The sequence below is a fragment of the Lagopus leucura genome, unplaced genomic scaffold, assembly GCF_019238085.1.
Source record: "Lagopus leucura isolate 7727_CA_CO unplaced genomic scaffold, USGS_WTPT01 Super-Scaffold_100048, whole genome shotgun sequence".
Lineage (NCBI taxonomy): Eukaryota > Metazoa > Chordata > Aves > Galliformes > Phasianidae > Lagopus > Lagopus leucura.
Window position 1 is genome coordinate 3030508 of NW_024962294.1, and position 16756 is coordinate 3047263.

Below are 16756 nucleotides of genomic sequence, written 5' to 3' on the forward strand. Positions count from 1 at the left end.
ATTAAGCCCTCCTTTTTCCGCTTCCGAATGGATAGCTGAGCTGTCCTTTGAGTTTTCCTCCTCTCTCCCATTGGGCAGCCTTGCTGTCAATCACAGCACGGGACGGGAACCATCGCAGACGGACAGTAGGCGGGAGGAGAGCAAGAACTGCTTAGCGATTGGTTGAAGGGCCGTCAATTCACAATCCCTGTTCTGCGATGGGCTCTCGTGGCCGTCAATCAAGCGCGTGGGCAGGCCGTTCGATGACGCGGGGCGGGACCAACCGTACAGCATTCTCATAGGCCTCCTTGGCCGTTCGTCTGCCTTTTTCCGCCGTCGATTGGTCGAGAGAGCCGTCATTCTTGCGTCACCACCGTTCGATTGGACAGCAGCGGGGAGGGCAGGTCGTTGCGCGGCGGCTGCGCGGGGGGACGCGGCGGGGAGGGACCGACCAGGAATTATTTTTATTTCTTTGTTTCCCGGGGTTATTAAAAAAAAAAAAAAAAAAGAAAAAGAAAAAAAAAAAAAAAAAAAGAGGGGAGGGGGGGAAAAAAAAAAAAAAAAAAAACACCAAAAAAAAAAAACAAAAAGAAAAACGACGGCAGCCGCGCAGCGCGAGGAACCCGAGGGCCGCATGGTGCTGCCGTGAGCGGGGCGGCGCGGGGCCGGGAGGCGGCGGGAGGATGAAGCGGCGGAGCGCGGACTGCAGTAAGCTGCGGCGGCCGCTCAAGCGGAACCGCATCGCCGAGGGCATCTACGGCAGGTAGCGAACGGCCGGGGGAGGGGAGGGAAAGGAGGAGTGGGGGGGGGGGGTAACGCCGGGAGCTCCGCGGCTCCCCGGCCCGGCCGCGCCCCGCCCCCGCCCTGACAGCGGGCCGAGCGACATGGCGACCGCCGCCCCGCAGCCGGACCACACGTGGGGAGCGGGGAGAGCCGGCGGGCGAGGTGAGGCGAGGCGGGGCTCGGAAAGGAGGGCGCGGTGAGGGGTCCGGCTGAGCGCAGGTAACGGCGGTGGGGGGGAAAGGTGACGGCAGTGCGGGCGGTGCGGTGATGAACGGGGGGAAATCAGCGCTCGGAAGGAGCGGCGGTGAGCCGGTAGGGCTGGTGGGGGGGGGGGGGGAGGTCACCGGCCGTGGGGGGGTTGGAAAGGAGCGGATTTGGAACTGAGGGACGCGGTCAGAGCGGTCACAGTGCAGTGGTTGGGCTGCGTGCTCTGCATGGCCCTTCTCCAACCTTACCGGAGGTCTAACGTCTATACAAACTGACTTGTGGAAGTTGTCCCGTTTCTGCTTCCAGCCCGGCAGAGGTTTGGCTGTGCTCTGAGTGGAAACCTTGTGCACTGCAGGTGTTTGCTGTGCAGGAGGATGGGCGGCTGTGGCTGTGACAGGTGTTGGGATGTGCTGCTCTGCTCCTCGTGGATCCCTGCTCGGGAGAAGGGAGCATCTTGTTTTTGGCTCCCGGCGTTGAGAAAGCAGCGCTCGGATCGTTATGGCGATTGCTTGGAAGTTGTTATGCGGGGTGATTTGTCTTAGTGGAACAGTTTGAGTGTCAGCAGTGGGAATCGCGTGCTGCCCATGGCACAGGGTGGGGAGGGGGAGAGAAAAGGGAGAGCTGGGAAAGGTGTGGAGCAGCACAGAGTGAGTGTGGTTGGGGCAGCATGCAGAGCTGCTGCGTGGAGATCTGTTGGAGATGCCAGGCTCTTGCAGGAGCTTCTCCTGGAATGTTTTGTATCAGAAATGGGATTTTCAGCCTTTGTTACAGGTGGGGCTTTGATGAGCAGAAGCACGGGGTGGCTTTGAGGTGTTGTTCTGCAGGAAGAGGAGCTGGTCTGCAGGCTGGAAATGGGGCTGGGGGCATTTCCCTCCTGGATTTCTTTATTCCTTGTTTATTCTCTTTTTTTTTTTCTTCTGTTTTGCTTTTTTTCCTCACTTTCTGTCCATGATTTACATACAGGCAGCGTCTCTATAACGATAGAATTCCAAATCATTAAAATTACTCTGGTTACTGTAGCTATTTACTCAACTTATCTTAATTGCTGCCATCAGCTTACACAAACCCAGTAAATACAGTTATCAGGAGGCAGCACCGCAGTGATACAAACAGAGCAGCTAGGCTGAGCAAACAGCTTGATGAGCACACTTGAATCTTTGCAGGATTTGTGTTTGCTTTTTAATTGAAGACCACTCTTCCCACCCTTGTGCCAATCCTTCAGTGCGCCCACAGAGGGGTGAATGCGGCTGCGAGTTGCAGTGCTGAAGAGTTTGGGAGCAGCTGCCCTTCATGCAGCCAACCTTCCCCAGCAAACATGCAGCACCTGCCCTCCCCATCCCTGAAGCTGCTTTTTGCATTTTGGGTGCCATCGTTTCCTGTCCTGCAGAATCCCAAGCTGATATTATGTGCAAAGCACAATGAATTGAGCTCCCTACAGGTGTTACCTGTGCAAAACACAACCTGTGTTGTGATCCTTATAACAGTGCAGGTCTCCAAAGCCACCCAAGGCTTGGTGAGTGGGGCTCAGAAGGTCTCCACAGTTTGCATTCAGAACTTTGCTTTATGCCTTTTCAGCTCTCTGTTGCCATCGTTTTGCAGTTAGCATCTTTTGTCTTTGGCGCTGCACGTCCTTAGGACTTGGGCTGTTGGTTGATGCGTTCATGGCAGCTTGTTGTTGTCGAAGCAATTGAAGTTGACTTGTTGCTGCTGGGCTCCCGCTCCTCATCCTTGACGTATTTCACACCCCACTCTTGTGCTGCTGATGATGTTTGTGTGCTCTCCATCGAGTCCCGCTGGTGGCACAGCAGAGGAGGACCCTTCCCACCACTGCTCCATTCCATTTGTTGCTGTGTGACCTCTGAGTAAAGGAGCTCCTGCTCACATCTGACCTCAGTTCCCCTCTTTCGGTGTAAAGCTGCTCTCCAAAGAGGAATCCTCCTCCTCCAGCATTTTGCACGTGGGTCAGAAAACTGATTGCCCGGATTTTAGGCATCAGCGGGTGTCAGAACTGCAGGTGTGGGGTCACAGAGCAACGCTGTGCTCTGGGCTGCGCATCAGCGCGTGGCACAGAGGGACAATAGAGGCACCAGAGGGAGAAGCAGCGCCAGGAAGGGCTGATACAAAGCGGGGGGAGGAAGGAGGGCTGCTGCCGCCTTTGGGCCACGGTTTTATTCTCATAATCTCATTTGAGGGGTGTCAGCGTGCCTTTGTGGTCGGGATCTGTGTGCCTTCCTCCCGAGGGTCCCCGCCAGCTGCAGCGTGCTGCAAATGCACCCTTTTTGTGTTTTGCTTTGTTGTTGTTGTGTTTTTTTTCCCTATGTATGAATTTGAACGTAGATATGTTTAAATGCACCCCTTTGGCAGCTCGGCATCGAAACACCCTTCCCAGTGGCTGCAGTTAAAGGCTTCAGATGCACCTTTAGGTCTTGGCCATGGGGTTCCGTGCTCAGCAGACAATGAGAGAACATCTGCGGTGTGAGGAGGGGGAGGCAGAAACATCTCAGCCCCGAGGATGGGGGAGAGCAGAGCAGGAGAGGAGCACAGCAGCTGTGGCAGCGTCTCTGTTTGCCAGGCTTTGCTTTGTGCAAATCCATTGCAGAGCAAAGGGGAGCTTGAGGCCGAGCATCTGGGCAGAGCAGCACGCCTTCATTGCTGCTGGAACAATAAATGCAGCTGAACGTAAGTCAGCTGTGTTGGACAAGGCTTGATTTTAATGGAGGGCGACCCGTGGTCTAATTATTGTGTATGAAATCTTCTCTCCTGTATTGCAGTTACCGACAGTTTTTATTCCTGACCTTTTAATTAATTAAAAGCAAGAAGTTCATAAGTTTGTACCATCGTTTGCTTATTTTTAATCAGTCTTTGTATTGGAAACGCTGACTGAGATCGCTTTTCTTTTTCCTTTGCAGTACTTTCCTGTACCTGAAGTTCCTGGTGGTGTGGGCACTGGTACTGCTAGCAGACTTTGTCCTGGAGTTCAGGTTTGAGTATCTGTGGCCCTTCTGGCTCTTCATCAGGAGCGTTTACGATTCCTTCAGATACCAGGGCTTGGTGAGTACAGCACGGAGCTGCTGGCCCTCTGTGGGGAAGTCCTGTGAGGCAGCAGGGTAATTTCCACGCTCCACAGCTTATTTTGTGGCACTGATGCTCACTTCCACAAAAGGAGCTGCCAGGTGGTGAGGTGACTTGTGCTCAAGTCTCTTCCTTCTCACGTTGCCTCTTTAATCTGTGGCAAGTGGAAGCGGAACACATGGCTGTCAAATAGTTCCCTGCAGGCAGATAGCGTTTGAATTCCTGAGATAAGGGGTTTTGTTTAGATCCCCCTCCATTAGAGCTTCCTTTAAGCCCTCGCCTGTTTAAACATTTACCACCTGGGGAGAGTTCAGTGACGCTGCTGGTTTTTATTTGTAGTCGAATCTTAATGATGGCACTGCATCAGCACTGTGTGTCAGCCATCTTCAAACAAAACAAGGCGTAAATGCAGCAGCTTGGGGACTTGCAGGAGGGGTGGCTGGGGCACAGATATCCTCAGGCTGTACATTGGCTCATGAACGGACAGATCTGTCCTGCCATCAGCCAGGCTGCTCTGTTTGCTTGTGCTGGATGATCTTAGTGATCTCTCCCAGCCCAAACCATGCAGCATTTTCTTTGCCCTGGTTACAAGTCACGCTCACGTTTCTATGCTGGACTCACTGGTGATGTTTGCTGAATAATCTGAAACACTCTTCTTTCCCTCCTTTCTTTTTAGGCTTTTTCAGTATTTTTTGTGTGCGTAGCATTCACATCAAATATAATATGTCTGCTCTTCATACCAATACAATGGCTGTTCTTTGCTGCCAGCACGTACGTGTGGGTACAGTATGTCTGGCACACAGGTAGGTCGTTGTTCTTTAATTAAACACACTGATTCGAATAGGTATCTTAATTAATTCTTGATCACATGCAGAACCCCTCTTCTATTTGTCAGATTTGCTTTAAGGCACTTTTTACACTGGTAAGAAATGTTCTTTCTGTTGCCCTTGGTATCCTTGTGTGCGCCCGATATCATCTCTCTTTGTACATCTTGTGGTTAATCTTCACTTAATGATTAACTGCTGGAACTGAAGGTCTGTGAGCAGGAGTTCCTGACTTCAGAACACTCCTGCACAGCTCAACAGGTCCTGAGCAAATGCAAGAGCTCTGAAACAATACGATGCCCTTCCCACTGCTCAACTAATGTGCTGTTTAAATGGGATATCACCATATACCCCCATATATTTAATTCAGGAAGACACCTTGCTTTGCTTAAAGGCAGCTTTTGGTCCCCCAGGACATTGGTGTTTGGGACTCTGGTAATGTTTCTGTGTTAGTCCTGCAGTGAGATGATGGGAGCTTGCAGGATAGCATGGATTGCTTCTCAGCTTGCTGGTGAAAGCAGTCATCTCCCTGACAAGTTAGTCATGGGGGATAATGACAGCGTGGGAGTTCATGGAAAAGACTCTGAACCAGTTGCTGCCCAATATAAAATAGGTTAAAAAAAAAACCCCAAACCTGGGTTTATTTTTAGGGTTGTGTTAAGATGCCGAAGCGTTCTCTCAAGCTGTTCTCAGAGCAAAGGCAGCATCTGATGGACCCAGCTTGAACTTCAGCTGTTTAGCTCTGCTTCCCTGCAGCCTTAGGAATTAATCTTTCTTTCATGCTTATTGAAGTTGATGGGAATTTGCTTTTTCTTTTTTTTTTTTTGGAGAAAGTGCTGATCTTTTTAGGTAGTGCATTACCTCCCAGAACATCTCTTGTAGCAGAGGGATTTTACCATAGCTTTCCAATTTGCATGGAAGCAAGCAGTTCAAGAGAGACCAAAAGTAGAGAGCATAGTAAACAGAGCAAAGCAAATCACATCAGGGCCTCAAAATAGCACCCACAGCTCCAAACTGGAGACCTGCTTCCAAATAAGCACACAAGACGTCGACGTCGGCGCGTAGCCAGGAACCTGATGAGGTTTGGGGCACGGAGCTGCGATTGAGTTGTGGGATTCTACAGCAGCAGTAACACAGTCAGCAGCGGTGGCTTCCATTGAGCAAGAGGGTTGAGAGCTGAGCTGAGCTTTGCTTGGCTGCTGCAGGGAAGGATCCGTGCTGTGCCCTCCGTTCCTCTGCCGCGAGCGGCTCCTGGGGCCCATCTGCTCAGTGCTGGGCCTGGCAGATCCCGAACTTGGGGTGGGGAAGCAGTTCTGGCTGCGAGGTTGGCAGCTGTAACATGAGCTCATCTTCTGCAGCTCCTTCCCCTCGCATTCCTGGTCTAAATACGGCGCTGTGCCGCGCTGTGCAGTTTGCTCCACCTCTGCTGGTTTCCGCCGGTGCCTCGTAACAGCAATCAAACAAGATAAGGAGGCAGGCGTTCAGAACCACCTTAAAGACATCCCAGATACTTTTATCAAGCAAAAAAACTCCCAAGCTCTTACAGTTCCACTTATAAATGTCTGAAAATTGCCCGCTGCCTTTTGGAAACCTTTAAAAATGGCTGTCGAATGTCTGCTGCTTGTCGTATGGTACTGAGGTGTTTCTCTCTCTCTTTTCCCCTGTCTCTCCTTCCCTCTCTCCCCTCCATAGAGAGGGGTGTGTGTCTACCAACAGTATCACTGTGGATACTTTTTGTTTATATCGAAGCAGCAATTAGATTTAAAGATTTAAAGAACTTCCACGTGGACCTTTGTCGTCCCTTCGCAGCACACTGGTAAGTCCCCTTTGCTCATTAACATTTCTTATTAAGCACTTATTATTAAACCAGAGGGGTCGATACCCGGGGCTTTGGATGTTGCTTCAGGGTTTGGCCGTTTGATTCTCCCTCTCACAGCTGTCCTTAAGCATTCCGTCCATAACGTTGTGTTACACCCTGCCCAAGTGTGGTTGTCCTGGAGGTATTTGTGATATCTGTGGGAGTTCTTGTCATCCATTTACAAATCCTGTACCTTTGTAACGAGTGGAAGGCAAAAGTGTCACAGAAATATTTTCACTCATGATTCATGCATTCCATTAAGACGATTTTCTCTGATGAAGAATGCTTCTCATCCAGAGGTGCACTTCTCTACCACAAGTTTGTAGTGTACACAAGGCTTTGCTGGGATAATGTGTGTCCTCTTTGGTTCCCAGAGTATTCGGTCCATTTCTCCATGGGACAGCCCTCATTCATTTGGCATCTGTCATTTTCATTTCTGTCGTCCACGCTGTGCAAATAAACCCCTTAAACACGAACAGAATTCTGCTCAGGTTACAGAAACAGTTCAGGAGCTGTGAAGAAAAGTCTTTCTATTGCTGAATTAGATGCAGACATCTCAGCTTGTCATCAGGGTTTTCAAACTGGAGCTACAGCTGGCTTTGCTCAGCATCACAAAAGGAGCACTGGCAGATGCATATGCAAATGGTTCTTGCATTCTGGAAGCGTACTTAGAAATGCAGATCATGCAGATCGTGCAGTGCTGTTACTGAGCAAAGAGTGGGAAGACTTCCATGGTTCATGCAGTCATTTAGATGGGAGTTTTCCCCAGTGTAGGAACACCTGCTGTGTTCAAAATGCAGAGTTGTGGTGCTTTGTTACGATGCTTGCCAAAGACAATGTATTTTTATATGCAGGTGTTTGCACGGCCCCTCAGGACCAAAACCAGATTGCAGTTGGCTGCTACCTCCTGGAGAGATGCACGGTTGCACCTTGCACTTGTCCAGCAGCTGGCACTGCCATGCACCATGCAATTGCATCCTTGTAGTCATTTATGTTGCAATTAGTCTGTCTGTAACGAGCTGTAGCTTGGTAACAAACTCTCTCCATTCTTATCATAGCACAGCACAAAAGTTCTGTGGATCACTGTGTGAAAAATTGTAATTCAGATGCGCTCGCAGCTTTGCACTTCATTCATTTACATTTGGAATAATAAAGTTGCTCTTTTTTTTTTCCCCCCCATAGCATTGGTTACCCTGTCGTCAGTTTGGGCTTTGGCTTTAAAAGCTACGTCAGCTACAAAATGCGTTTAAGAAAACAAAAAGAGGTGCAGAAGGAGAACGAGTTCTACATGCAGCTCCTGCAGCAAGCGTTGCCCCCGGAGCAGCAGATGCTGCAGCGGCAGGAGAGGGAGGCAGAGGAAGGTGAGCTGCTCCTCCTGCTCTGTGTTCCACCAGCGCCTCAAGGTCCTGCTGCTTTCATCCCTTGTGATCCCAGAGGAGGCTGAAAGAAACCTTTGGTTTGGTTTGGTCTGACCCTAGAATGGCCTGGGTTGCAAAGGAGCACAGTGCTCATCCAGCTCCAACCCCCTGCTGTGTGCAGGTCGCCAACCAGCAGCCCAGGCTGCCCAGAGCCACATCCAGCCTGGCCTTGAATGCCTGCAGGGATGGGGATCCACAGCCTCCTTGGGCAGCCTGTTCCAGTGCCTCACCACCCTCTGGGTGAAAAACTTCCTCCTAATATCCAACCTAAACCTCCCCTGTCCCAGCTTAAAACCATTCCCCCTTCTCCCATCACCATCCACCCTCACAAACAGCTGTTCTCCCTCCTGTTTATATGTTCCCTTCAAGTACTGGAAGGCTACAATGGAGTCTCCCCAGAGCCTTTGTTTCTCTGAGCTAAACAAGCCCAGCTCCTCCAGCCTTTCCTCATAGAGGTGCTCCAGCCTCTGATCATCTCAGTGGCTCCTCCAAGAGCTCCACGTCTTTCTCATGTTGGGGGACCCAGCTCTGACTGCAGCGCTGCAGATGGGGCCTCACAAGATCCAAGCAGAGGGGCACAATCACCTCCCCTCCCTGCTGGCCACCCATTTTTTTTCTTCTTGGGTTTGGGTTTGTTTCATTTTTGCTAAGCAGACTCTTAATGATTGCCTTCAGCAGAAGAGATGGTTGTAGACACCACCGTTTTTCTCCGTGTCATAATATTGATTGATTTTTAACAAACTAATTACTTTTTTTCTTTATTTTGGTATTGCAGCCAAAGGATTATCTGAGATGGATTCCTCGATACTTTTGCAGCACAATGGAGGCATTCCAGCCAATAAAAAATTATCTGCAACGTTGCCAGAGCTAGAATATAGAGAAAAAGGGAAAGAAAAGGACAAGGATGCTAAGAAACACAATCTCGGAATAAATAACAACATTTTGCAACCCGTAGACTCTAAAATACAAGAAATTGAATATATGGAAAACCATATCAATAGTAAAAGATTGAACAACGATCTCGTGGGAAGTACAGAAAACCTCTTAAAGGAGGACTCATGCACTGCCTCATCCAAAAATTACAAAAACGTCAGTGGGGTTGTGAACTCCTCCCCACGCAGTCACAGTGCGACCAACGGGAGCATCCCCTCAGCAGCCACAAAGAACGAGAAGAAGCAGAAGTGTCCGAGCAAGAGCCCCAGTGCACATAAGGACTTAATGGAGAATTGTATTCCCAATAACCAGCTCAGCAAACCAGATGCGTTGGTGAGGTGAGTTTCGTTGGAACGCAGTGCAGGAGCCTCTCGTGGCGCCAGGCTTTGGGGGGTGGTTGGGGTTTTGTTGGGTTTTAGGTTCTTAATTGGTCTTCTGAGGGAGATGTAAGCTGTGGTCTCGTAGGGAGGACAGAGCTGGCTGGCAGTGGGGTGAGGCAGCCTGCTGGGTCTGTTCCCAACTTTTGCCTCCCGTGGCCACGTGGTGTTCAGCAGACAGCTTCCAGTGTCCCTCAGGATGTGGTCCTCACCGACCTCACAGGGTGTTGCGAGGCTCTGGATGGCTGTCATTGGAGGAAAGGCACGAGGAAAATGTGGAGAATGCTCATTGCAGAGCTCAGGGGATTCTTGGCAAGCATGCCCAGGTGATTTTTCCATCCCCAGGGAATTCAGAGGGGCTCGGTGGTACTTGGGCAGGTTTTGGTTTCTCATCTGGTGGTGGGGTCTCTTTTTCCTTCTGAAACATTTGGATTTTGCTTTCAATTCACAAATACAGATGCAATTACGCATAATGCCCTACGACTCCTTGATGCAATCACTCGAACTTGCTGTGCTTGTGAGCTGCATTACTGCTCACCAACCAGTTTAAATGCAGGCCACAGCACTTGAACAGGACAGCAAAGATGGGAGAGGTCACATCTTGATGTCCACTCGCCTGAAGTTCGCCCTGAGGAGCTGCTAGCAGTGGCACAGCACCCATAGAAGAACTGAAGTGCTGCATGCTCACGTTGGCAGCAGGGGCAACGAGGGCAAAACAAAGAACAGCTCTCTTAGCAAAGCACTCTGGGTCGTGTAGAACTTCAGTTTTTGTAGCCAGGTGATTATGGAGCAGTGTAACCAAAGGGACACAGCGTTCATCAGTGGGTGATGGACAGCTGGAAGCAGCAGCCTGAGCTGTCTTTGCCTTCCCAAGGCAGTAAGGGAAACGATCCATCTTGGAGGGGACTGCTCAGTCGTCTGCTTTGTTACTGGGAGCAGTAATGATAGGCAGCAGTGCTGAAGAAAAAAAGAAGCATAGCTGTGTTTCTGGTAATGAGAAACAAAGAAATTGGCATTGGCTCTGCATGCACAGAAGAGCTCAGACTTGCTTTTTTACAGCAGAACATTTGGGGGCTGAAGATGAGCACGAGGCTCACGACAGAGGATGCAAGAAGTGTGCTTCTTTATTTTTTTAAATGGAAAATGATCTTTTTTTTAATGAATTACCACTAATTTTGGCAGATCTGATTGTCTTAATGAGAGAAACCAGGCAGGAAACATTTGGTCCTTACCCTGTGATGGATTATTGGCTTCCTAACTCGTACAGGGAGGACATTTTCCTGCTGTCGGATTGTCACGATGGAGCTCAAGGTGTTGAAGTAACTTCTTGTCCTCAGCATGAAGCATTCATTTGCTTAGTGCTGTCACTGTTTGCCCACTATGATTTTTCTTCTACCTATGCATACGTATACAATGTATTTTTTATTCATTATTTTATCTTAAGAGATTAATTTCAAACATGGGGAACACAAAGCTGAGCTGGGGGCCTCTCATTACAAACTGGTGTTTCTATTTAACCCATTTGAGATGAAAATATATTAACAAATAAGCTTGCATGACTTGCTAAGGCTGCAATTAAGTGTATGGCAGATTCTCTCAGGTCAGGAGGAATTGAAACTAACTTCACCAAGTCCTGGACTATGGATAACAGAACGCAGGTACGTTTTGTGCTTGGAGGAAAAAAACCAACCGTGTTTCGTGAGAATTCAGGGGTGCAGAGCATCACTGACACAGCCTGAATTAGGTGAGAAAAGCAAAAATGTGCTCTTGTGGTCACCTGGCAGCCCTGGGGGTTTCTCAGCCTTATCAGTTTCATTTCTGCATGGAGGGAAGGAGGCGATTCCATCAGGTGTTGCACAGTGCTGCAGTGGTGGAGGGGAACAGAATTCCCCTGGGGGTTGTGAAGGGTTTGCACAGCTGTATGTAGAGCTGTGTGTGTAGAGTTACCTAACAGATGATACAGCAAGGAGAGGCATCATGTCTGAACTGATCGTCTGATGCACTGGGACCCTTGGGTAACGGGGAAGTGCAGTCTTTTAAACTGAACACCCTCTTTTAAAATTGTCTGTCTTAGGTTGGAACAAGACATTAAAAAGTTAAAGGCTGACCTGCAAGCAAGCAGGCAGATCGAGCAGGAGCTGCGTAGCCAGATCAGTTCTTTGACCAACACAGAACGGGGAATTCGGTCTGAGATCGGGCAGCTCCGGCAGGAAAACGAGCTGCTCCAGAACAAGTAGGTGCTCTGTACAGCTGTGTGAGATGGATGCTGATGGCTGGAGTTTGCTGGAGGGGGAAATGCTGTGTTAAGACTTGACAAAGTATGAGGTGCTTGCAAGAAAGCAAGACTCACCTGGGACTTGTGACAGTAGAAAGTGAAAACCTGTGCTAAACCCCATACCTGATTTCTTCCAGATTGCACAATGCTGTACAAATGAAACAGAAAGACAAGCAAATGATCAGCCAGCTGGAGAAGAAACTAAAGGCAGAGCAAGAGGCAAGAGCCTTTGTAGAAAAACAATTAATGGAAGAAAAGAAGAGAAAGAAGTTGGAAGAAGCGACTGCTGCACGTGCTGTTGCATTTGCTGCTGCTACAAGGTGTGTGGTTCTGCCCCAGAAGGAATATCAGCTCCAGAAAATGTCTCAGATGATGAATGCACTCTGAGTTTACAAAGATGATCAGGGGGCTGCAGCAGCTCCCCTATGAAGACAGGCTGAGGGAGCTGGGCTTGTTCAGCATGGAGAACAGAAGGCTGTGGGGTGACCTCAGTGCAGCCTGCAGTACCTAAAGGGAGCCTAAAACAGGAGGGAAATCAACTCTTGGAAAGGATTGATACGTGTAGGACGAGGGGAAATGGTTTGAAGTTGAGGGAGGGGAGATTGAGGTGGCACATCAGGGGGAAGTTCTGTGCTATGAGAGCGGTGAGGTGCTGGAACAGCTGCCCAGAGAGGCTGTGATGCCCCATCCATCCCTGGAGGTGTTCAAGGCCAGGTTGGATGGGGCCCTGGGCAGCCTGGTTTAGCATTAAACGTGGAGGTTGGTGGCCCTGCATGTGGCAGGGGGTTGGAGCTTCATCATCCTCAAGGTCCCTTCCAACCCCGGCCATTCTGTGATTCTGTGAGTTATCAGCTGTACAGTGGCTGTGCTGGCAGAGAGCTGTTGTGCCCTGTGTGGGTCAGTCCTCTCAAAACAGAATCTCCCCTTTCACATGGGGGCTCTGCATCAAGGTTTCATGCAGTGACCTTGGCCAAAATGGCCTTTATGTTGCTCCTCAGAAATCTGCTGCTGTAGCCACTGACTGCCAGTGCTCAGCACAGCGATATTTCAGTATTCATGCAGGTGTAAGATGGAATGGTTTTTAACATGAAAATGTGATGCAAGTGACAGTGATGGCGGTGATCCAAGTGTCTGAAAAGCTTTATTTCAGCTTTTCTGTTCTCCATCCTTCATAAACGTTCCAGGCAACTTCCCAATGCTCAAGGTGTAAAACTGGGGAACTCCGTGGAGTTTTTCATTGTTGCCATAGGGAAAATTTCCTACTGAAAAGAGCAAAGTTACCTTTCCTTTCTTATCCATCAATACTGGTAGTACTTGTCATGTAATAAGCAATCCCGGGCTCACAGCCTCCTGCTTTTATTCACTGTCTTCTCTTTCAATGCTTTTTCTGCAGAGGAGAATGTACCGAAACTTTACGGAATCGCATCCGAGAGCTGGAGACAGAGTGCAAGAAGCTGAGCATTGACATCAAGCTGAAAGAAGATCAGATACGAGAACTAGAAATGAAAGTTCAGGTAACAAGAAAGCGCCAGGGCTTAAAGCAGCATCACAGCAAGCAGTCTAAAGGGTGTGAGAGCGCTGGATCTACACAAGAGGCAATGAACACCTCCAAGAATTGGTCTCTACAGATGTGTTTCTTGCATGTCTTGCATCAGAGTTTGTAAGAAGATGGGGATGAGAAAGGTTACAGGTCTCAGCTCCACGCCACTCCAGTGTTTAAATGATTTGGGTTGATTTTCTTTTCCCCACACCAATGGTCAGGATAGAGTGAGGAAAACAACTTCCACTACACCTTATGTCCTGTGTGAGGCCTTGTTGGCAGTCTGTGTTGTTTTAAATGTTGGCAAGTAAGGAATTCAACAACAATAAAAAAACCCAACCATCTCGAAATAGCCATTCCCAACCACAAGGTGACTGACTTCCATGCAATAATTGCTCCCTCCTTTTCACTTTTCTACATTTCTGGGTTTGCATCAGTTTGGTTAAATGTGAAAAGCACGCAAAGATGAAGAAGTCCCTCCCATCAGACAACTGAAATAGCTTACAATGCAGTCAGTCTTTATTTAGTATAGCTTCAAACTTCCTGGTAAGGGCTTTGTCCCCATTCTAGCTGCTTTCATATTCCACAGCTTAGCTCTTTGTGCTTGCAGAAGAGCTCTGTGCAGCTCTCAGCTGGGAGGGATGGGTGAAAGGTCTCACAGACAGCAAGGAGCTGAGGAGCAGGGAAATGGGACTGAAGTTCTTCACAGGGAGAGTGGTGAGGTGCTGGAACAGCTGCCCAGAGAGGCTGTGATGCCCCGTCCATCCCTGGAGGTGTTCAAGGCCAGGTTGGATGGGGCCCTGGGCAGCCTGGGCTGGTATTAAATGTGGAGGTTGGTGGCCCTGCATGGCACAGGGGGGTTGGAGCTCCGTGATCCTTGAGGTCCCTTCCAAATCTGTTCATTCTGGGGACCTGCTCCTGCACTGTAGCTGCTCTTTGTACAGTATGGCTTTAATCACTTGTGTGATGGTCATGTGTAATTACTGTAGGTGATACTACAGCGTCCTCAATTAACCATCATTTTAATTTGACTGTATTAATACCAGGCCCAGTAGCGTGCTTGTAAGAAAGGGAAAGATTTCTCAGTCCAGCTCATCCGTGAAACCTACAGGAATATTTGTCCTCATTGCTCCTACAGGAACTGAGGAAGTACAAGGAAAACGAGAAGGATACGGAGGTGTTGATGTCAGCACTTTCAGCCATGCAGGATAAAACGCAGCACTTAGAGAACAGCCTGAGCGCAGAGACACGGATCAAGCTGGATCTTTTCTCGGCGTTAGGAGATGCGAAACGGCAGCTTGAGATCGCCCAAGGTAACACAGAGTGGTGGGGAGGGTTGGAGATGGGGAATCCTGGGGTCCCCCCCCATCCAAGCCGTCTTGGGATCTCCTCTGTTTTTATAAATGGTTTCCTCAAAGCTGGAGATCTTCTTTGAAAGAGCTAGAAGATAAGATAGCAGCGCTGTCTGTTGGCCCTGGCCCTCGATCTGAAGCAAGTAGACCGAAATGGGGGGGGGGGGGGAAAAACCCAAAGGTCCCCCTGTCGGTAAGCAGAGAGGTGTCCGTGTTGCAGTGCCACCAGGGGGAGCTTGGAGCCAGCGTTTAACCTGCCGGGCTGTCTGTTAGCTGGGAGCCCTGGAGCAAAAGGAAGTAAAGTCTTGGTTTAGTAGCTGTGGAATTTCCTCGAAGGAGTTCGTTTGCAGGAAGGCTTTCTTAGAATGAGAATCTTTTTTTTTCTGTGCTCTTTATGCTGTTACATAAATCATGAGTCTGTGAGTGTGGGGGTGGTGTGGAAGGCGGGGGGGTGTAGAGAAATGGTGTGGACAGCTTTGGAAATCAGGAGAATAACGTGTTCAGTGACCCCCCATGGGGTGGCTGTGACAAATGGGACAGTGCAGGATCAAAATCATTTTGGCACCGTGCAGCTGTGGATCCAAACAGTGCAAAATGGAATAGAAGATGTGATGGTGTGACGTGGTGCTGTAAGCATCTGACACAGAGGGGCAGCTGCACCCTCTGTCTTTTGCTTTTGCTGTTAGCAGATCAAAAAGCCAAATCCCTTCGTGGCGTTTGGCTTCAGCTGCTCATCACAGGAGAGCTGGAAGGTGAGAAGGTGCAGCTGTTTCTCAGCGACGCTCTTTGCCATTTCAGGGCAAATCATTCAGAAAGATCAGGAAATCAAGGAGCTCAAACAGAAGATTGCCGAAGTGATGGCAGTAATGCCCAGCATCACCTACACCGCAGCCACCAGCACGCTCAGCCCCGTTTCCCCACATTACTCTTCCAAATTTGTGGAGACCAGCCCTTCTGGACTCGATCCCAATGCCTCTGTTTATCAGCCCATGAAGAAATGAATGCCAACTCTGGTTTTGCCCGGCGACGTCGCCGTGCTGAAGGCTTCACACAGGAGTGTCTCTTGCAGTCCAAGATGAAATTGTATCGTGTGAGACTGTTATTTGTTGTCATTAAAAACAGGAGAAAAAACAAACAAAAAACCCATCTGGATCGACTAGAACTGCCCATCAGTTTTTCTTGTAAATTTTTAGAAACCTCACAGAACTTTGCAATTTATTTTCCTTGGCCAATGCATTAAAAACGATTCTTGGTTTTCAAGTAGCCAATTTTGCCTTCTTATGTACTTGTGCATGGTTTCCTCTTGAAAATACAGGGCTTCGCTTGATTTTGAACCCTTTCTTCTCCCGTTGTTTTTATTTTTCAACAATCGAGTTGAATTTGCCAATCAGATTCATTGAGAAATAGTGTGGAAAAACCTTTTGTTTTGACAGTGAAAGGGTTAAATAATCCAACAAAGCTTTGATTGATAGATGTGTTAAATACAAATAGGAGGCGTTGAGGAAGAGAAATTAATTCCCCCGTCCAAGGACCAAACCAAATTCAGGGGTGTTGCTTAAGGGAAAGCAGGAGGAAATGGGTGAGGATGCGACCGTGGTTGTTGTGTGAAATATTTATGCTCCCGTTGGTGTCTCTGGTCATTGAGAACTGCTGACAGTCTTGTTCACAGTGCCTTGGGAAAAGACATTTCAAGAGGAAACTTGATAGTTTAAACTATTTTTCCCCCCTTCGCTGTCATCTAGCTTTATATCAAGCTCATTACAGAGTCTGCTGCAAATTGTACATGGTAATTTGGATGTTCATCATAAACCAAGGTTACATCTTCTGTTTATTTCGATATAAACTCAGCAGTGTTCTGTAACTTGCCTTGATGATACAGCATCACAAAAGGCACAATATTAACCCAGGAAGCGTTGTGAAGGCAGAGCTGTGCAATGTACTGTATACAAGAGACTGTAAAGCTGGCTAATAAAAGCTGCAGTTCTGGTTTTTTATTATTATTACTTTTTTTCTATCACCTCATGTGTGCAAACTTAAACAGAGCTGAATATTTTTCTCAGCCGTTGTGCCAAGGAGGTTTTGAAGGAGTTTTTGAAATTGCAGAAAGGTTTGAGTTAAAATGTGTGCTGTAGGTTGGT

General features: G+C 48.6%; 1 protein-coding gene across 1 annotated transcript; it reads left to right on the forward strand.

Moving 5' to 3' along the window:
• The first annotated feature begins 626 nt into the window (after positions 1-626).
• MACO1 (macoilin 1) lies at positions 627-16621 on the forward strand. Its single transcript, XM_042885009.1, has 11 exons — positions 627-742; positions 3879-4020; positions 4718-4844; positions 6558-6681; positions 7906-8084; positions 8917-9412; positions 11526-11684; positions 11864-12046; positions 13120-13240; positions 14405-14579; positions 15417-16621. The coding sequence occupies exons 1-11, from the start codon at positions 663-665 to the stop codon at positions 15617-15619; spliced, it is 1989 nt and encodes a 662-aa protein (XP_042740943.1). The 5' UTR covers positions 627-662; the 3' UTR covers positions 15620-16621.
• The last annotated feature ends 135 nt before the right edge of the window (positions 16622-16756 follow it).

Excerpts from the sequence above, each read along its gene's own strand:
- MACO1 (XM_042885009.1), top strand. The coding sequence starts at position 663 with ATGAAGCGGCGGAGCGCGGACTGCAGTAAGCTGCGGCGGCCGCTCAAG. Across the intron at positions 6,682-7,905 it reads CGTCCCTTCGCAGCACACTG|CATTGGTTACCCTGTCGTCA; the intron begins GTAAGTCCCCTT and ends TCCCCCCCATAG. Across the intron at positions 11,685-11,863 it reads AACGAGCTGCTCCAGAACAA|ATTGCACAATGCTGTACAAA; the intron begins GTAGGTGCTCTG and ends GATTTCTTCCAG.